General features: G+C 33.7%; 2 protein-coding genes across 3 annotated transcripts; both read right to left on the minus strand.

Moving 5' to 3' along the window:
- Positions 1-8,247: 8,247 nt before the first annotated feature.
- Positions 8,248-13,219, minus strand: LOC113749192 (protein NRT1/ PTR FAMILY 5.10-like). 2 transcript variants are annotated; one of them, XM_027292870.1, is made up of 5 exons: positions 12,775-13,219; positions 12,088-12,305; positions 9,486-9,958; positions 8,728-9,289; positions 8,248-8,337 (listed from the first exon to the last, which is right to left on the minus strand). In XM_027292870.1, exons 1-5 carry the CDS (start codon positions 12,932-12,934, stop codon positions 8,254-8,256), a joined length of 1,497 nt encoding a protein of 498 aa, XP_027148671.1. In that variant the 5' UTR covers positions 12,935-13,219; the 3' UTR covers positions 8,248-8,253. The 2 variants fall into 2 exon arrangements, with proteins under 2 accessions (XP_027148671.1, XP_027148670.1); XM_027292869.1 differs by lacking the exon at positions 8,248-8,337 and having other exon boundaries at positions 8,415-9,289.
- A 3,258-nt stretch (positions 13,220-16,477) lies between these two features.
- On the minus strand, positions 16,478-17,644 carry LOC113750399 (protein NRT1/ PTR FAMILY 5.10-like). The gene is made up of 3 exons (XM_027294374.1): positions 17,508-17,644; positions 16,910-17,172; positions 16,478-16,773 (listed from the first exon to the last, which is right to left on the minus strand). Exons 1-3 carry the CDS (start codon positions 17,642-17,644, stop codon positions 16,478-16,480), a joined length of 696 nt encoding a protein of 231 aa, XP_027150175.1.
- Between the last annotated feature and the right edge of the window lie 4,566 nt (positions 17,645-22,210).

Consider the following 22,210-nt stretch of genomic DNA (forward strand, 5'->3'; position numbering starts at 1 on the left):
TCTTAAGGGTAAGTACAAAAAAACACACCTTTAATTTTGATGTGTATAGTTTAATTCCTGTGATTTGAAAATTTATAGTTTAACCCTTTGTAGTTGTAGTTAGAGTGAAACGATTAGAAATTTTATTAGATTTAAGGGCCAAGTTTGAAAAGTCAAAATTTTCAAATAAAATTATTATAGAATTACAAAACCTCCCTTTAATATCAGGTTAACATAATCTTTTAAATAAAATTTCAAAGCGAACTATACTTTTAGAAAATTTTGAGATAAGAAAGAAATTTTAGGAAAAAACTCTTTTGCTTCATCTTAAATACTGTCTAATTATTGCTACCACTGTGACAAAAAATAAAAAAAGGTTAAAGTGTACATATGCCAAACTATCCAAACTAGGGAGAGATTTATTCAACGCTTATCTTAATTTGCATTTTGATGTGGATGCACTCATTCTACCGTAGACATTCATGATTCATCTTTTGCTATTGACTACAGTCCCAGAATTATAGAAGTTCCGTAACTTAACCCAAAACTTTCATGACCCAAGACTTTACAATGCTGGAAGGCACTTCAGTCAGCGACATAATTTTCGCTTATGGTCAGCCAATGGAGTGCTACAGAGACTAGACTGACTAATTGATGTGATAGGTTGAGGAGTTGCAACTAGAGCCGCTACTCTTTAATCAAAACTCCCCTTGAACTCGATTAAGGTTTGAGTTTGAGCAAATGAAGTTGAGCTATTAAAATAAATTCTAGAACAAAGAAATTTAACTCATTAACTCATGAGTTAATTCAAATACACACATATATATATATAATTTTTTTTTATTTTAATAGTAAAATTGTATATATATTCTTAATATTTTTATTATTTATTAAGCAAAAATGGCTATTTTATTCACTTTTAAAATATAAAATAATTATTTTTTTATTTTTTTAAAGTTTGAGTCTGAGTTTAACTAGACTTGAATTTGAAGTTGAGTTCGAACTCGAATATAATAAAATTGAGTCAAAACTCGATTTGATTAGGGTAAGACTCGACTTGATTAGGGTAAAACTCGACTCGATTAGTTTAAAATTCGACTCGATTCATTTATAATTCTATGGCCCTAATTTTTCTGGATTCTTCTAAGCTCTGGTAATTAATGGAGTAATTGTTGTAAAAGGGGCCAAAACCCCGAGTCCCTGAATTCTTATACTCTGTCTTATAATGAAAATTACCCGGTATTGATAACTGAGATGTAAAACGGACGAGGAAAGGTAGACAAAAAATGCTCTTAAGTCCCTGGAGGCTAACAATACTTCCAGCCGAGACTTTGAACCACTTGCAACAGATTCTCCAATTGGCCCGGTCAGATAGCTGATGAGATTTGATGATATTCCAAAATGTGCAAACCTCTCAAGACTTCCAGCACCTGTAAATCATTAATGTCAACTGCCTACTGATGAATCAAAACCATTTTCAAAGCACACAATTGTTGCACTTAGTCAATGGATACCATACAATTGTTGCGTGGTCTAAACATTTTCCTCCAAGTCTCAACTATAATAAGTGTAGCACTTCTGTTTTCCTGATTCTTAGTTCTTGGAGAAATTATGAAAAAGACGAGAAAGAAAAGTAATGTTGGTCCAAAACTATTGTTTACTGACGTAGGATGGAAGGTGCTGATCTCCATCCACCTGATTTGGGTCGTTTAATTGGGCAGCCCTTGTAATCTCCATAACCATCCACTGCTTCATTATCAGTGGCTAAAGTGGAGTTAGAGATTCCAAGTTTCTACTTCCACTCGTCAAACTGGAGGCCATGCCCAATATGCAATGAATGAAACCAAGCAATAAGCAAATTTAGTGACAGTATGAAACCCATTTACCAAACATATCGTAAATATGCATTCAATGTTATGTGTCACATCAATAATATTAATAAGTGGAACTACGTAGTTTTGCATTGAACAAGAAAACTGAACGGATATAATGGATAGAGGATCTTGTCAGAAAGAAATGGGGGAAAAAAATCAGAATCCTGCCATGATGCTTGGAAGGCTAGTAAATTGACCACATAACCTTAGATAGCTATGCCAACCTCGCTCTCATCTCAAATGTACGTGAGTTGTCTTAGCATGTGTTGGGATTTGGTTGATACTGTATGCTCACTGTGCAGACAAAATAGGACAAATGGGAAGCCAATGCCCGTGTACAAAATATATAGGGACATGCCAAACCAAGCTCATATAGTTCGAGTCTCATAATTGATACCTAGGTATGAATACGAAAATGAAGCTTGGATTCGATTACCAACTCTATCAATAGGAAAAGATGTACAACATAAGCTACACAGCATCATGTAAATTACTCTGATTTAGAACTATAAAACATGAAAACCTAAAGGACAAATGGAAAAAGCGAAGTCAAGTGAGGAGTCCAACGGTTCAAATGGTAAAGTAGAAAGGAAGCAAAAGAAAGAAGGGCAAATTACACTTTACTCTTCTGTAGTTTAGTATTTTTGTACATAACCTCCATATAGTTTCAAAAATTATACATAACTCTCTCATTATTTAGATTAAAGTATCAAAGTGATAGAATTTGCAATTCATAATGGAGTCACCTAAAATATCAAAAATACCCCTATGTAAAGGTGAAAATTATTTGTTAACCATAGGAGGGCTGTGTGTATATTCTAAAAACCATAAGGGGGTTATATGATAAACCATTAAACTATAAGAGGGTTATATGGTAAAATATAAAACCATACGAAATTAGTGTGTCATGCATATTATATTTATATAGTTTGGTCACTTCACCCATTTTAATTTTTAAACAAGGGTAATTTCAACATTTTCATGGGTTTTATTATGAATAATCATTTCCATCACTTTGACACTTTAATCCAAATCATGAGGAGGTTATATATAGTTTTTTAAATCATAGGAGAGTTATGTATAAAAATACTAACTACGGGGATAAAGTGTAATTTGCCCCCGAAAGGATAGAGATGATGGAAGTAATAATGTTTGTTTTGTAGAGGCTAGGAAATGAATAAGCAACAAATGCTCCGCAAACTGGCATAAGGGATCCTAAACCTATCCACAACATTTCCAGCTGCAGTTGCCACAGATTCTCCGAGGGGTCCCCTGAGATAACCGATGAGATTGCATTCTACCCCACGAAATACAAACCTATCAAGACTTCCACTACCTGTTCGATTGAATTGAACTTCTCTGTTAATTAGTTAAACTTGGTATGCTTGCATATTTATTTTTTTCAGTCCTTTCATCACAATTTCAGTTCATTTTTCACACATAAACCTATTCAGCTTCTTCCAATAGGTGTCTGCCAACTTGAAAATTAAATGAACTAACCAAACCAGCAGAGGAAAATTGGTTGAAAAATAGAAATTTTAGTTTTTGCTTCTTCTAATTAAAGGCAGGACACAACCAAACCTGAAATATTGTGGTCCAATTCAACACGAGCATGGTCTGACTATCTGAGATTGTACACTAGCTCTTTTGATTCCTACTGACCACTAAAGTTGTCACATTTGATGAATTGTCAAACTACTTAAATTTTACGTATATATTTTTATTCAAGGTCATAATTTTTTATAAATACTTTAAAGTTTTGTAGTCATATGTTTGAAAAGCTAAAAAATACATATAATCATTGACTACAGAATAAGATGGATCCTTTTTTGAATACTCATTAAGTCTAACTCTCAGGTATTATTTCATCAGCTTAAAGATCTATTTACACTTTCCGAAAAGTTAAGCTATGTTAAAAGATGCTCTGAGCCTTGCTAATTGCTTTAATACTAACTACAGCAACATTCAGCGTAGACAGGTCCGCAATATCTGTTTGTGCCGATTTTGACAGTATCTTTAGCTCGTAATAAAGTGGTTTCTGCAAGAACCCTTTAATGTATTTTGTACTGTTTCCTCTTGATGAAATTGTTACTTTTATTCATAGTTATTAAATTCGGCTAGACAAGAAACCTGGCACGGGGATAGAGTGGGTGGGTCACTGAAATAATATTTATAAATACAAAATGGTAATTTTAGTATACATAAATTATCCAATAAATGCTTTTAGAGACTAATTATTTTACGTAGACAAATATATAATGAACATATAACTATTAATAGAAGACTTAGGGTGTGTTTGATAAAATTGAAATCTAAAAACTGAAATCTAAAATTTAAATCCATTAAGTTATTGAATTATTAGGTACTAAATCTAATACATTTGAATGTAGTGAATATCTTGTCACTTATTTTTTGGAGTAAGTTTTGCTTAGAAAATTCAGTGCCACTTAATAAATTTAGATGTTCAATTTTTAGTTATCAAATGCTTCTAAACAGTTAAGATCTGAATCTATTAAATTTAAGTGCTGAATTGAGTTATCAAATAGGGGTTTAATTTCATTTTATTGTACTTTTACATAATAAATTATATAGTCAAATATAAAACAAAATTATGTCACTTGTTTACAAGGATATAGCATTATTTTAATGGGAGGGAGGAGGAATGGGTTGGATGGTTTAAGGGGAGGAGATATAAGTGAGAGGTCTTGAATTCGAATCCTCTCATTTACACTAATATATATATATATATATATATAGCATTATTTTTATTATTTTATTTTTGTTTAAAATAATAATTTTCTAACTACTCAAGTATTGTCACATAATGACAAAATTTTGAGTTTAAAAGTTAAAAGGATTAATTGTATAATAAAAAGTGAACAACTTTATTTAAAAAAATAGTTAGTTATCAAATAAAAACTAAGCAAGTGGTAAAATCTTATGTATATTTATATAAAGATCTAATCTTCAAATTTTATCAAAAACATATATATATTTTGTTTAAAAAATAAAGACCTAAGCAGAAAATAGGATGGGTCCTAGTTGAACGATAGGATGGGTCCCACTTGAATGATCAAATAGGTTTGACTGGGTCAACTTTTTATCTGATTAGTCATTCGGCTAAACAGTTCAACCACTCTTTTATAGGATCTATATTTGACATTTGGATAATTTTGACAAATTATAAATGCTTGCATGAATTTTTTTCCAATTTCATGTATAGTCTTATTTTGTACATTTTTTCAAACAGGTCTTATGGATTTAGTCATATTAAATAAGTAATTTTCATTTAAAGTTTAAAACATCATAAGAGATATAGATAGTTTTATCATATATATAAATGAAATATATTTAGAATGTCATCCAATTTTCTAGTTTTTTTTGGCTCCAGCTATACCTGGCAATTAGGCGAGTTGGGCGGTTTTTGGGCGGATTGATATTGGGTTTTCATTTAAATGGGTGACACCCAATCCGCCCAATTTTAGATTGGATTAATTTTGGGTTGGGTCATATTGGGTCATCTCAAACCCATGACCCAAATATGACCCAATATATTAATTAATAGATTTTGATACATAAACTCTCTCAAATACATTTTCACATACAAAAAAAAAATTTCACACACATAAACACATTTTCACATAGATAGACATATTTTTACACACTAAAATACTCATAGACACACACACTCACTTCTTAAACTCTTTTGAAATACATTATTTTTACACATACAAATTACAATACACTAATATACTTTCACAAATACACACACATACTAACTATTTAAACTAGTTGGATGAACTCACTATTTTTTATACAAGTAAGAATTTTCAAATTGGGTATAGTTTTGGTCCAAACTAAGAGATCGAAGCAACAATTTTGGGTGAACAAAACTAAGAGATCTCGATGAAGTGATCAATAAATGGGGGGGGGACTTGTTTTTTCATTTTGAATGAAAAAAAGAAAAAGAAATAGAAGAACAGTAGGATGCATTTTTCCGGAACTCGGCAAAAGGATGGATGTGAAGAGCGAAAAGTACAAGGATTTTCTTTCTTCTTTTCTTTTTTTTAAAAAAAATCCTACTGACATTTGTGCTGCACCGTTCATTTCTCAATTTTTGTTCTTTTTAAGCATTACTCGTTGATCATCCTTCTCAGTGTGTAGTAGTAGTATATATATATGATAATTATACATACCAGTACATATATGGGTTTTGCTTGATCCAACAAGGCTGGTCATTTTTTTTTGTTTCTTGATTTTAATTTGTTAATTTGTTTTTTTAACTTAAGTTGGGTAATGGGTACCCAACACAAATACCCAAACCACCCAAAATATATATGAATTTTTATTACCCAACCCAAAATTAACCCAAAACCCAACTTACCCAACCCAACCTCTCAAATTAGTGGGTGGGTTGGGTGGATTGTTGGATTTTGGGTATAATTGTCGGTTCTAGCTCCAGCCATCCAATTGAACTCAAGCGACTTCACCGTTTGAGTTTCAAAACACTAATATTCTTAACTAATGTCCGCGTGGTACTACAATTAATGTTAGGGTTAATTTCACATACCTCCCTTGAGGTTTTTGACAATTGGAGAAAGCTCCCCTCAAATTTTAAAAATTACACCTACCTCCACTATTTTCACTATTTAAGTAACATTCTAGGCCCAAAAAGCTATACTTTTTTCTCAAAATTTCTATAATGCCCTTGAATTATAATTCACAACAAAAATATAAAGGAAAAAAAATGGTTCACAGTCTCTATTTCATTTATCTTTACTTGCTATCACTATTATCTACTTATCAACAATCAAATCACTATTAAATAAATACTTATCTTTGTTCCAATGCTCCTCTTTTACCTAAAAATTTTTGATACAGATCATTGTATCAACTATAAACGCTACATCAAATACCCAAAAACTTACCTACAATCTCATATCAATATCAGATTTTATTTAATACACAACAATATTCGTCACTATCTCTAAATTTCAATTCCATGGCTGCCACCTTTTTAATACAAAATAATCTAAATCATCACTACTAATATCAATATCCAATATACTCCATTGGCACAAAGTTCAAAATCAATCAAATTCTCTCTATAGGAATAACATCAATAATTGTAAATCAAAACTAAAAACACAATGCAGTTATAAATATATACCAAGAACACTTTTTTTTCATGGCAACTATACCAATATAAATTATATTTAGTTCTTCTTCCACTTCCTATCCTTAATTTTTATTTTTTTTATCACTGTCACTATATTCATTTCCATCTAGTTTGATAATGAAATTAGCACTCAATTTGTCATCTGACAATTTCAATTTGCTAATGCCTAGCAAAAATTGGAGACAAAAATGGGTACAAGGAAACTATTTAATAATAAAAAATTGAGAATTAGAAATAGATACCAAGATATGTAAGTATTGGTGATTTTATTAGTGGTGACAGTACACATTTGACTGATAATAATAAATAAATGAGTTTGAAAGGAAAACAGATATAGGAGGAAGATGATAGATAGTTAAATGGGAAAAACTGTAGTTTGAATTATTGGTTGATAATAAATGAGAAAGCTTTAACATTTGATAGAGTTTTTCAATTAGTTGACAATTAATGAAGGGTATTGTTGTCTTTTTATCACACCAAGGGAGGTCTTTGTAATTATATAAATCTCAGGGGAGCCGAGTGAAATTGTCGAAAACCTTAGGGGAGGTTTATGAAATTATCCCTTAATGTCATCTCAATAGGGGACGAAGTGTCATTTAAAAATATGAGGGGAACTAAGTGAAATTATCATAACCTCAAGGGACGCTTGGGAGATTCCCAAACAAAATAGTATTTCTAAGCTAGAGGTATGGGCATTTGAGGGATCTTAGACTCTTTTATCTACTTTACATAAGGAATTAAGGATAAAGGAACTTTGACATTGCCAGGTTCATTTCTGAAGTTTGTAAATTCTCTAACTGGTCATACAAATATAACACGTAGAATAGTTAATGCCTTGTGATGATGCATAAACATAACCACCAATTGTACTCTACCATGTGACAGTAGGGGCTGCTCATTAAGGAGAAAATCATTTTTCAATATTTAGGCACATGCTGCGTCATACCTGTAAATGCCTCTATTTTGGTATTCTTCTTCTCATCCTAAATTCTGTTCTAATTCCAAGTTCCCATTCTCTTTTTCAGGTCTTATTTATTACATCTGCTATCAGAGCTCATAATCCTTGGATAGCCACATTGAATCCAGTTCTGATGGCACAAGGCATGAGGATTACAATCTCTAGAAGAACATGTTCGTGAGCAAGATGCTCGGATTGAAGAGATCTTAGATCACAAATCTTTAGAAAGGAAATTAGTTGAGGAGAGGATGAATTCAGTCACCTTAGTTACCTCCTATCTCCCTCTCATTTTCATTCACCATATGCACAGACGACACAGTGAAACTGTCCGATTGAAACAATTTCGGCTGAAACGAACAGAGCTAGAGTCAAAAAGAAAGAAATCAAAGGCTAGAATTTGATTATGGAAGTTTGATAACTCGTACAAATTACATCAAAGTTCTGCAAAAAGAGGCTAGCTATTATGCTTGAGCAGTCCTTTCAAGACTAATATTTTCCTTAGAGAACGATTTTTCTAAGAAGGCAAAGGCTACTAGACCTAGGAAACCTAGTCCAGCAAGAAGCCAATAGAAATAATCAAGATGTGCTCGATTCAAGTTGTTAGAAAACCAACTATCCCTTCCATTTTGACTTGTTATTTCATCAATGACATATATGAGCAAGCTGCTTAAGAAGTTCCCTACTCCAAGTGCACCAAAAGAAAGAGAGAGGCCAATGCTTCTTAATTCTGTAGGTACCTGATCATAGAAAAACTTCTGCATTCCCACAACGGTGAACACATATGCTATTGAACACAACATATTTTGAGGCACCAACAACCAGAAACTCATAGGAACTGTTGAATTTGGGATATCAATTAGACCATATTCTTGAGCAATTCCAAGTCTTTTCTTCTCAACTAGAGCTGCAATAACCATATCCAGTACAGATATTGTCATCCCGATTTTTATTCTCTGGAATTCCGTTATTCCCGAGGGATTTTCTGTCACAATTCTTGCTAATGGCACAAAGACTCGGTCATATATTGAAGTGCAGCACATTGTCGTAAGTGGGATGAACACCCGAAGGGAAGCTGATGGGATATTGAAGCTTTGCCCTATTGATTTGTCCACTCCGGTTGCTTGCTTGGTAAAAAATGTGGGAACTTGTGCCCAGGCAATTGCGTACATTAAACAAGAAGACCATATGGGGAGCAGCTTTAGAGTTTTCTTTACTTCTGTATGCTTACTCCTGGAGGAACCTGAGATGATATTGTCCTTTGTATCATCTTTCTTTGCATGCAAAACTTTGTTGAGAAACCTGATGAGGAAATTCTGCATTAATTAAGGTTTTTGTTTATAAATGGAAAAAAAAAAAGGATATAACTTTCAGAAGAAGAACCTTACGTTCCTATTTTCATCATGCATTACAATAAAGCAGTTCCAAACGAAAAACTATCTAATCCATCAAGTGATGGCACTTAAACTTATCCTGCTCTGATAAGCATGTTTCTTACTCGTGAGCTTGAATGATTTGTTGAGGATTATTTTGCGAAGCTTCTTGATCGTCTTCATACGAGCAAGGGCATGTATCATCTCTTCTAATAGCAAAGCGGTAAGTTCTATGTCCCAGTAAAAGTAGGATGAGCCCAATTACCATTGCTAGACATGGAATTCCAAAACCAATTCCCCACCCTATATTTTCTTGAATGTAGGGTAAGATCAGATATGCTAAAACAACACCAAAAGACAATCCAAAAAGCCACCAATTGAAAAATGAGGTATTGGCTTTGCTTTCTTCTTGATGTTGTCGATCAAATTGATCAGCTCCGAAGACTTGTATGGTGGATTGATATCCTTGCGCCAATGCTACCAAGTATAGCGAGACGAAAAATAAAACTTGCAGTTCAGTAGATGGGACAGCTGCAATCCTGCTCGTTTCTTGATTGTTTGAAATAAGTGCAACTGCTAGGGTCGAAAAGCCGAGTCCCTGTTCGTTCCATTCATCATTAAGAATGCCATATGCAAATGAGACATTTTCTATATGGTTTGAAGATAGATATTTCATGGTACATTGTGTTTAGAAGCACAAAGTATATTAAAGCAGGAAGGCTATAGACACAAGCGGATTCGTATCTGGGACAGACATGATTCAATTTCAACATGTGCTAATGTGTAAAGAATGATCGACATTTGAGATCGAACTGTTTTACTGACGATGTATAAGGAATATTTATGAGTTATAGGACAAATTGCTAAATACCCTGTGGTTTTAGCTATTACTACTTGACCCTTCTAACATTTTAAAATATCCACATATTAGATATTACAGTTTTATGTAAAGTGAAAATTTGATAGAGAATAGTATCCATAAAATTGTTAGTTGAAATAGCAATATTGCCTCTTACTTAAGTAATAAACATAATAAGAGGCTAAACACTTTGCATAAAATTATAAGAGAGTAAGTGAATATATACAAAAAAAATAAAACGATTAGAATACCACGAACAAATCCACTATGAATACCAACCACAAATGCTTACTAATCTTGGCGTCTATTTACAATTTTCTCTCTTTCATTACTCTTAAACAGTTTCTTTGCATCTATTTTTGTTTTCAATTTTTGGTGGGTATTAGCAAATTGAAATTGTCAAACAACAATTTCAGTGATGATTTTATTGTTAAACTAAAATTAAGGGTGGGAATAGAAGAGGGACTAAATAACTTATGATTGTTGTGGAGAAAAATATTCTTAGTATATTTATAATTGCATTGTGTTTCTATTTTCATTCGTAATTATTGGCGATGGCATTCCTACAGAGACAAAAATTGACTAATTTTGAATTCCATACTGATGAAGTGTATTAGGTGTTGGTATTTGTGGCGATAACTTAGAATATTTTGTATTAGAAATGTGGTAGCCATGAAATTGCAGTTTAGAGATATTGATGAATTCAATATTTGTTTGGTGTTAAGCAAAATTTGAGTTTAATATGAGATTGTAAACAAGCTTTTGGCATATGATGTAGTATTTTTAGTTGATTCAATGGTTTGCACTGGAAGTCTTTAAGTAAAAGAGGGATTTTGGAGCAAATATAAGTGTTTATTTAATAGTGATTTGGATGTTAATAGGTAATTAAACACAGGTGATAGCAAACAAGGATCGATAAACGAAATAGCTAGAGACAATTTGAAACATTTTTTTCCTTTTATTTTTATTGTGAATTATAACCTAAAGGTATTCTGGGATTTTTGAGAAAAGGCCTAGCCTGCTCGACCTACAACGTTACTTAAATAATGAAAACAAGATAGGCTGAGTGTAATATTTATAACTGAAGGGGAACTAGATGCAATTGTGAAATTATCCCATTAGAATTGACCCCATTCATCAGCTCGGTTGGTTGCACGTAACTAGAATTTTAGGTACCATCATTAAGGCATTAAGCATACCCAAGTTGACAACACATCTGATCTACTTTTGTGGATTTTGAAACGATAACAAGGAAGTGGACATGAAAATTGGAGTAGAGACACATGTATAGTTGTCTTAAATTGCAAAATACTGGTCCCAAGCGAAATAGGGACAGTGGGTTGCAATTGCAATCATAAGAGTCAAAATCTTGGCATGGCTGAAAAAGAAACATAAAAAAGAAAAAAGATCTTGGCCTTGTAAGAGAAGTAAGTTGACCAGATGACCTAGATTTGCCTCTCATCTAAAATGTAATCTGTCTGGGCATATGTGGTGGGAGTTCGTCCAGCACCAACTGCCTGTGCTTGGTACGCAGACAAACTAGTTAACCATGCATACACACCACGGCCACATGCCAAACCAACTTCACATAGTTTCAAGTCTCATAATTGATGCGATTACCAACTCCAGTGGCAGAAATAGATTGATAAATTAACATATATAGGCCACATAAAATTGTGTGTTTTACGTGAATTTCCCTAATTATTTGCCAGATTCACACTGCCATTAGGCACTGTGAAATTTTCCTATGAAACGTAAATGAAGGGACAAATGGAAAAAACAAAGGCAAGTGAGAAGTCTAGCACAATTAACTAAAAATTGTTCGAATGGAAGAGTTAGGGGGGAGGAAGAAGAAGAAAGAAACAAACCAGGATGTAGAGGATGGAAGAAATGATGTTCGTTTGATAGAGGCCAACAAATGAATCGGCAACTATTGCTCCAAAAACTGGCATCAAGGATCCTAAACCTGTCCACAAATTTACATTTCCAGCTGCAATTGCCATGGACTGTCCAAGCGGCCCCGTCAGATAGTTTACGAGATTGCATTCTATCCCGCGAAATGCAAACCTCTCAAGACTTCCACCACCTGTTCAGTTAATGCGGAGTTACTCCCTTTCATCAAATTTCCAATTCAAATAGGTGTGCCCACCAACTTATGAACCAACTAAACTAATCAAAACCGACTGAGGAAAATTAGGTGAAAGATATAAAATTTTGTTTTTGATCTTTCTAAAGGCAGGAAGTTACAAAATCCTGTTACATTATGGCCCAATTCAACGTCTAGATTTTGGAGTCTAATTTGAGTCATTAATGCAAATAGCAAGTCTGAAATTTCTAGAGCTTCAACTCTATAAATCCTCTATAAATATTCATGGTCCTGCATTTTTTTTTTCACTTTGCTACTATGGATTTAAAAAAAGAATTCAAAGAAAGTAACAAAAAAAAGATTCAATAGAAAGGAAGAGCTATGAAAGAATGGTACTTAAATTCATCTATACACTACTCTTTTGCATACCAGACACATAAAGATATCATATTTAACCTTGTTTCCTGACCTAGGATTAAAGATGCTGATCTCCACCCTCCTGATTTGGATCGCTTAGACGGATAGCCCCTGTAATCCACATAACCTTCCAGCACTTCATCATCATCCCTGACCAGAAGAGGAGTGACAGCTTCCAAGTTTCTGCTTCCCTTAGCTGTGGAGATCGCCATGTGAACTCAACTTAACTATCTTACAAATCAAACCACGAAATAGTGTAACCTTATTCCTACATATGCATGTATGCTCTTGATCAAATACCCCAAACTCTTTCTATTCACTAATATGCTGCATGTGTTTTCCTTTCTACTTACAAATTTCTAGATGGGGAAAGGAAGTGAAGTGAACATAGATCTTCACTACTTGGCTGTATCGAGATTGTCTACTGATTGGTTTCTTTGATAGTAAAGAAGATAGTCCAAGTGCACGCCAAAACAAATTAGAAAAATTACATTTTAAATGAGCATCTTCAGCACTCACCAATGAAGAGCAAATATGTTAGCGTGCGCGACAAAAGGAGATATACATCAAATCACCAATAATTCAATCGATACTAAGTTCAGAAAAAGACATACATGAAGGTTATAGTATCAACCAACGTCACTTTTCAACTTCATGTACTATTAATCAACTGTTAGTTGGAGTTTGAAGATAATGACTATATGAACAAGTCATTAAGGAAGAAACTTGATGTGTGCAGAGTTATAATTTATAAAGGCCAAGCTTATAAATCAAAGAAATTCATATATTTTGAACTTACCAAGAATATTGCTTTTAACACGACTTTTGAACAGTCACTCCTACGCTAGTGAGACCCCATTGTCCTTGCTCACTTTTATTGTGGTATTTTATATGACATTCAAGCAATACTATAGACATTGTAACTTTCAATATTACAAATGCATATAAAATTGTCTCAATCAATACTTGTATCATTTGAGATTTTATAAATTAGAGAAATTATCTAAAAATCAAGTGTGGAAATGCTTAATTTATAGGGATAATTTCACAAACCCCCTTGAGATTTTTAACAATTACAGAGAGCACCCCTTAGGTTTTAAAAATTATATATACCTCCCTTACTTTTACTGTTTAGTAATAATGTAGGTCCAATGAGATAGATTTTTTTTTTTTTACAAAAATCCTAAACTGCCCCTTTGTACAAAACTAAGAAAAATATAGTATATTCAATCATTTTCTTCCATGCTTTGTATAAATCAACAAACCTAATCCCTAACAACCATTCAAGCATAAGTATATATAGTATCCCTAACAAACCTAATCCTAAAATCAAGTAACCATTGAAAAAATTCTTAATTGTATATATAGTATCAATACTTGCTAAGCAAATAAAAAAAGAAAGAAAAAAAACACATACACAAACACCATTGGCAACCAATTGTACCCCAAAATTAAATATTAATGTTCAAATGCCTTTTCAATACAAGCTAATCTGACCTATAACAGCCATTATAACCCTTTTATGGCCTTAAAAATATTAATATCCCAGAAATAGAGAATAAATTCTACCTCCAGAGTAAAATCATAATAAAAAATTTCTAATCCAATGAAAGACATCCTTTTGTAATTATTGGCATTTTATAAAAGTTTTTCTTGACAGCAAATAAAATATGATAAATTTCATATCTTTAGTTTTTTTCCCTATTTCAATCACCAATTTCATTATTTATTTCTCAATCACTGTGAGTCTCTTCATTTCCTTTTAATTTGACACGTAATCTACTCTCTCTATTGATTTTGTAATTTTAATTTGCTAATATCCACAAAATTGAAGATAATAAAAAGAGATTATATTAATTAGAAAAGAGAGGGGCAAAATAGACAAGAGGTAGAAAAATAGATTTTTTTTGGGTTTTGCAAATTTATTACCTTAAATTTAAAATTGTCTACCAAGTGGAAGGCATTATAGGTATTTTACTATGTCAAGGGAGGTAAGTGTAATTTTTTAAACTTGAGGGGAGCCGAGTGAAATTGTCAGAAACCTCAAGGGAGGTTTGTGAAATTATCCCTAATTTATAGGGATAAGGAAATGAAATAACGATAAATTTAAATAAATTAGCGACTAAGAGTAGTCCGTAACATTTTTATTTTCCTTTTTTTGTATTACATGGGTGCAATTGTCACTATCGTTGGACAAACAAGGGAAGCAAGCGTCATCTTAAAAATTTGAGGGGAATTAGGTGAAATTATAATAAACTTCGAGCGGAGGATTTTGAGATTAGTCCTAAATGAAACGCATTTCAAAGATAGAGATAATGGCAATTTAGCGATCTTAAACCCTTTTATCAGATTTACATTTTGCAATAAAGGAACTAAGTGAAGTGTGAGATTCTTTTCTCATCTTTGTTACCTAACTAAGCATACAATTATAACATGAAGGGATAAATGCTACCTTTGTCACATCTCAGAATATCCAACGGTACTTTGGCAAAACCTCAGAAGGTCCAAATATAATTAACAATTTAAGCATTAAACCTGGATTTCTCTGCCTATACACTCCACAACCATGTAAGATGAATCCCATGCCCCGCATTCAATTCTGGATCACTAGAATTACCACCAACTTTAGTGAAGGTGTTTAATCTAATTGTATTTTTATACAACGAAAAAATACAATTTTAGTTTCCAATATTTAGCACCTGTACTATTTTAGTTCTTAAAGTTTCAGCAAATATTTCAATAAGAACAAATCTGATCTCCAATGTATCCAATTTAAAGTAGATTTACGATAATTGAAATTTTTTTCCAATTGCTAACAAAATTTAGTCACGTATAGTCATGTATTCATTAAATTGAATTTAAAAATAAAGAAGCAAAATAGCGACTAACTTTAAACATCAAAATTAAAGACTAATAACTCACATGCCAACACATGCATAACTAATTAATTTGTAAATTTTTTTTGTTAAACTACAAAATTGAAACCAATCGAAGTACTCGGTTCATTGATTTAAAACTCATTTTCTCTCTCTATCTTTACTGATGCCAAGTAAAAAACTCTAACACTCGGTTTCTAGATATAGTTTAAAAATTTTTCTTTTTTCTTTTTTTTTTGTTTTCTTGGTTAATTAGTTACACACATGCTGTTATGTGAATTGTTCTTATTGTTTAAAGTTTGTGACTACATTTGCATTTTCTATATGTATAATTAATTTAATGAACATGTGAGTTGAACATGACTATATATAATATCACCAATTGGAAAAATCTGTTAATTATCCTAAATTTGTGTCAAATTGGAAACATTGGGGAGTAGATTTACTTTTACCGAAACATAATGACTAAAATAGTAAAAGTACCAATATTGAGGACTAAATTTGTATTTGCCAAAACTTTAACCATTAAAACCGCACTAGTGTCAAATATTAGGGATCAAAATTATATTTCTCTCTTTGCAGAATACAGAGTAGAGCAATCAACAAAGAGAAAAAATATTGTTGGGTGATCAGAACTAAAAAGAATTAAAACAGTGAAATTTTCCTATGCTATTTCAATCTCGGGATACAGTAGTGCTAATTAATAGAATCATAACATCCACATTCTCTCAAGAAAATATGCTTGAGAAGTCTTCAAAAGATCATTTTTCTCGAACAAGATCTTGCAAAGCGGCAAAAGAAAATTAAACTGATAGCTCCAAGTCCAGCTAGAAACTAATAGAAGTAATCAAGATGTGCCAGGTTCAAGTTATCAGAGAACTACCTATTTGTGCAAAATCGACTTGTAGTTTTATCAATAAGATAAATGAGAAAACTGCTCAGGAAATTCCCCACGCCTACTGCACCATATGATAGAGAGGGCCTCAGACTTCTAAATTCAGTAGGCACCTGATCATAGAAAGACTCCTGCAATCCCATTTGGGTGAACGCATATGCTAGTGAAGAAAAAGCATTCTGAGGAACCAGCCACCAAAAGCTCATAGGAACCTTTGCATTTGGGACACCAATGAGACCATAATTTCGAGCAATTTCAAGTCTTCTTTTCTCAACTAGAGCTGCAATAATCATGTTCAAGATGGATATCACCATCACGATTTTTATTCTTTGAAAATTTTATACTCCTGAAAGATTTCTTGTCACAATTTTTGAAATTGGTATGAAAGCTCGATCATATATGGGAGTGAAGCACACTGTTTGAGATTGGAATGAACATCCTTATTGAAGCCGATGGGAGTTGGAAGCTATGCCCTATTGATTTGTCCACAGTAGTTACTTGCTTGGTGAATAATGTGCGAGCTTTTGCCCAGGCAATTGTGTACGTTAAACAAGTAGACCGTATAGGAAGCAGCCGTAGTACTTTCTTCATGTCGATGCCCTTGCTGCTGGTGCAACTCGACATGGCATTATCCTTTGTATTATCTTGTGTTGTTGCAGGCAACATTTTGCTCAGAATCCTGACAAAAGTACTCCATTCGTGGCAAATTTACTGTTGGAATTAGAGCATAAATTAAATAACAACACTTGTATTTAGTGCTGAAAAAAATGCTTATAATCCTCATTGATCAGCTCTTCATGTATGAAAGTACAGGTACAAACTTAACTCAATTATCTCGTAAAGAACCTCAACAACAAAACTAGAAATTGAAACAAACTGGAGCTAGTCAAAATACAACAAACAAAATTTTATTTTTTAACTTTATCTACGGGAACTTGTTAAAACACCTTTAACTATTTTAAAAATATAACCCAAAACTTCCAAAAATATATACTTATTTCCCTATTTTATCACCACCCTCTATAACCAATTACTGCTCTCACCTCATCCACCATTGCCTCGGTCACTTCCGTTGCCCACCGCCACCTCTGCAGCTGCCTCCTTTCCCTCTCTCCCTTCTCCTCCTCCTCCACCTCCACCTCCACCTCCATGGTTCGCCGTTGTGGGTTGCGGTCGCATTTGTTCCACATCCGTCAAGGCATATCGGTTGAATATCGAGTGATACGCATATTATAGCACATAAAATTTTTCAAAAAATCTGAAAAAATTACTAAAATTAGAAAATGTCAAAAAAGGCACAATCTGAAAAAATATCCAAGTTAACACCGAGTTAACTTGGATATATCAGCCGATACCATGCATCACGGATTCGAATCGACCAATATTGGCCGAGTCAGAACGAGTCACTGAAGATATGGTATTATTCGCGATTCGGAAATCGATATTGCTAACCATGTCCATCACCCTCCTTCCCCACCACCGCCCGTCATCCTCCCCCTCTTCTTCCCCACCACCCATCAACCCCCTCCCTCTTCTTTCCCTTCCTTTGCCACCCTCTCTTCATTATATAAAAATAGAGTGAATCTTATAGACACTGACATTACATACATTATTACGATTGAATACATGACATTTGCAAATTTTCGTCATCCTCCCCCTCTTCTTCCCCACCACCCATCAACCCCCTCCCTCTTCTTTCCCTTCCTCTGCCACCCTCTCTTCATTAAATAAAAATAGAGTGAATCTTATAGACACTGACATTACATACACTATTACGATTGAATACATAACATATGCAAATTTTGTGTTTCAAATTCAAATTCGAATTATGTGTTATATATCCAACAGTGAATCCTTCCCCACCACTGCTCGTCATCCTCCCCCTCTTCTTCCCCGCCACCCATCAACCCCTTCCCTCTTCTTTCCCTTCCTCTGCCACCCTCTCTTCATTATATAAAAATAGAGTGAATCTTATAGACACTGACATTACATACACTATTACGATTGAATACATGACATATGCAAATTTTGGGTTTCAAATTCAAATTCGAATTATGTATTATATATCCAACATTAAAAGTGTATAGAAAATTAATCCTATTGGTTCAAAACTTTTCAAGGCATCACAGGGAGGGGTAGAACTTGTAACCTCCCATTGGTATTAGCAACCCGCTTACCAGCTGCCCCAAACTCATTAGTTACTACTCTCTCACTTTGAACGGCTTCATTTGAATCAATTTTCCAAAGAAAAAAAATAGAAAAGGAAAAGGACCAAAAAAAAAAAGGGTAAAAAACAAAAAGGTCTCCTGTGGTAAGTCTAATTAGGGGTGACAATTTTCGACACGACCTGAAAACACGACACGAATCTAACACGAAATTAATGGGTTTGGGTTGAGGTTTCGGGAATTCAGGTCAGAATCGGGTTGGACCCGATGAACCCGAAAAGAAAACAGGTCGATTTCGGGTCAACCCGTGGTGACCTGATATGACCCGATATGACCCGTTTACGAATTAAAAATAATTTTATCTAACTAAACTAAGTTATTCTTTTTTTCAAAGGTATTAATTACTTAATCCTAAATGAATTTATTTAATTTGTGTGAAGTTGAAATTATTATATTTGGACAAATAATATATTATATTATTTTTTACTTTTATACTGTTTTAATTTATTTTATATTTTGTTTGGGATAAAACACTTTTACGGTGTTTAATTTATTTTAGATTTGGTTTGGAATTATTTATTTAAATTTTTATTACTTGATTATGTAATTAGTTTTGTGAGAAATTGATTTTATTAGAAATTACAGTGATAAATTAATAAATTAAAATTAAGTTTCGGGTCATTTCGGGTCGACCCGTCAACCTGAAATTTTCGGGTTCGGGTCAGCATACCTGACCCGTCACGGGTTGGCGGGTCGGGTTCGGGTCAACAAATTTTCTGCCGGGTTGACCCGAACCCGACCCGCCAACCTGATTTGGACCCGAATTGCCACCCCTAAGTCTAATACACAGAAAAATCCCCTATGGTTTCAAAATATACAACACGACACCTCATGCTTTGAACTAAATTGTAAAGCTGACGGAATCCGTTAAATTTAACGGAAATGACTTATTGGAACCTAAAAAAAAATTTTATGCCTAATTTTTATCAAATATACCTATTCTACCCCTTAACCCTCAATTCTCTCTATTTAGAGAATAAAACAAATGATTTTTTTGAATTGTCTTTTGCTTAATTATATCACGGCATTTTATCCATTTCCGTTAAGTTTAACGGATTCCGTCACATTTACAATTTAGTTCAAAGCATGAGGGGTCGTGTTGTATATTTTGAAACCATAGAGGGCTTTTCTGTGTATTAGGTTCATCACAGGGTACTTTTTTATTTTTTACCAAAAAAAAAAAGAAGTTGAGAATCGATCTCACATATTCCTTTCTCGTTGGTAGGGATTTTCATATTCCGGTTTCAAGCAAGTAATAGCTGTTGACTGACAGGGAATCATTCATTTAAAAAACAAAAAGGAAAAATAAATTTAAAAGAAACAAATGCACTTTCTTATTTGCATAATCATTCATCCACTCTCACTAGCAATCTCTCTTCTTCTTCTTCTTGTTTTTTTCCTTTTTTTTTTGGGCTAATGTTATCCATTAGGGAGAAAATTCTTAATTTGTGATGAAAAACAAAAGTTATACTACAAAGGGGGTGATTAGTGAAGTAGCTTCCACAAATGTGATCTTCGCATTTGTGAAATGCGAGTTCAGGTACCTCGCATTTCACAAATGCGAGGTAGGTGCTTTTAAAAAAAAAGAAAAACAAGCTACGGTTCTTCAGTTGGGAGCTCAAGAGATCGCATTTACAAAATGCGAGCTTATTTCCTCGCATTTCAGAAATGCGAAGTACTCAAGCTTTTTTGACCGAAAATTGGATTCTGACCGCAATTGTCTAAACTCAAGCTTCAGCCGTTTCAGCCTCCAAGACACGCTTCGGTTTCCCGCTTCAGCTCAATTTCGAATCTAATTTCTTAGCTGCTACCCATCAATTCCTCGCAGCTGGGTTTTGTTTGTCTTAGTTTGTCCGTCTATTTTCGTTTCATCTTCGCCGCTTCACCACACAGCTCGCCGCCGCTGCATTTCTAAGCTGCTACCCAGCTCAGATTATACCAGGTTTGTTTATCCTTGTTCCATTTTTTTGTTTAAGTTATGTCGTTGTTGATTATTGGTTTTTGGTTGCCCTTCCGTCCCCACTTGCCTCTGTATAATGAATATGTAGTGCTGTAATTTTTAAGCGTATGATCCGAGCTCGAATCTATAAAACCCAGAAGGATCCGACCTCGGATCGTTTGAAAAGCCAAAAATTAAAACAGCTGATCCGAGCTCTGATCCGACAAGTTCGTGTTGTATCCGAGACCTCGGATAAACTTCTGTTATAGTTGATCCGAGCCATGTCGGATCCGAGGACTTTTTGATCAGATACGACCTCGGATCTATTTAGGTGTTGGTACTAAACAGCTAAATTCCAGTACTTCACTGCTAAATTGCACCAAAGGCCTAAGTAAAAGCCTTTTTCTTTTGGTATTATCTGAAAACTGGAGTATAGTAAAAAAAAAAAAAGCCCTCGGTCTTGAAGTTCGACAGCCTATCTAATGGTCCCTTCTGTCACTTAATTCAGTAATTGAACCATGCCATTGTGGAGTTGTATTATAATCTGATATTGAAGCATGTAGAAAGTTTCCCTTGCTTCAAGTACTTTTATTTGGTTCATTGGGACGATATTTTGACACGATTGGTTACTTGGTGAAGTGAAGTGAGAATTTGACAGAATCTTCCAAAACATGTTTTTCAGTTGTTGAACACTTCTTCTTGTTTGTCTTGCTAGGTTAGTATAACAGGGTAACATAGATATAATAAGCATGACTCGTTCAATAATAATCTCCCTTGTCGGAATAATAATAAATGCTTGAACACCTCCCTTGTCAGAATGGGACACCAAAGTAACCCCCTTGCGTGGACATTTTTTTATTTTCTATAAGTATGTTTTCTATACCTATGTTATCTAGTTTACCAAGGGTTAAATTCTTTGAATTTAGGTGAATAGATCCAAAAAGGTATATCGGAACAAGCAAGATCTACGGGAACGAGGTGGTTCATTTGAACAAATCCCTCATTGCACCCCAGATCCTCTGCTCCAGTACCTTATGTTGGGTCTGTGTGAACTCCATCATATTCATATAGGTGCACATCGAGTTTTCGAAATAAGCCAGGAGACTTGAAGAGGCTTTGATTGGTACCACTAGGAAGTTGTCTGCAGAAGTGCATCTTCAGAATCTTCGGCATATCATTGGGTAAGTCATGTAGTTTTCAAGTAGATTTAATTGTAGACTTGCACATGTTCTAATTTATAAAACCTTGCTTGGATTCGTTTTATTTTGAATTCATGAATGTAATGTGAGACCTTGTAGTATAGTATATTTTTTAATTGCATGTTATGGTGGTTGACAGTGGAGCATACGAAATTATTGTTGTTTCACATTCTACTGTGTACATTATATTATTATTGCAGGCTTAAGGAAAATTCGCAGTTGGTTGTCTTCTATAAGATGCTTATTGTATGTCAAATTATTCTACCGTATTTGTAGTGCTGTAAATTATCTCATATTTGATGTCTTGTTTGAAAATCGATGTGCCTATGTTGGTTGGCAAGGAGTTTTCGCCCA

This window comes from Coffea eugenioides, chromosome 10 (genome assembly GCF_003713205.1).
Source record: "Coffea eugenioides isolate CCC68of chromosome 10, Ceug_1.0, whole genome shotgun sequence".
NCBI lineage: Eukaryota > Viridiplantae > Streptophyta > Magnoliopsida > Gentianales > Rubiaceae > Coffea > Coffea eugenioides.

Coding starts and splice junctions, on each gene's coding strand:
- LOC113750399 (XM_027294374.1), bottom strand. CDS start 17,644: ATGGAGGTGGAGGTGGAGGTGGAGGAGGAGGAGAAGGGAGAGAGGGAA. Junction 17,173..17,507: donor GTAATTGGTTATAGAGGGTG/GTGATAAAATAG, acceptor TACTTTTGTCAG/GATTCTGAGCAAAATGTTGC. Junction 16,774..16,909: donor GTTCATTCCAATCTCAAACA/GTGTGCTTCACT, acceptor TGATTATTGCAG/CTCTAGTTGAGAAAAGAAGA.
- LOC113749192 (XM_027292869.1), bottom strand. CDS start 12,934: ATGGCGATCTCCACAGCTAAGGGAAGCAGAAACTTGGAAGCTGTCACT. Junction 12,306..12,774: donor ATCAGCATCTTTAATCCTAG/GTCAGGAAACAA, acceptor TTAACTGAACAG/GTGGTGGAAGTCTTGAGAGG. Junction 9,290..9,485: donor CAAATCATTCAAGCTCACGA/GTAAGAAACATG, acceptor TTTCCTCATCAG/GTTTCTCAACAAAGTTTTGC.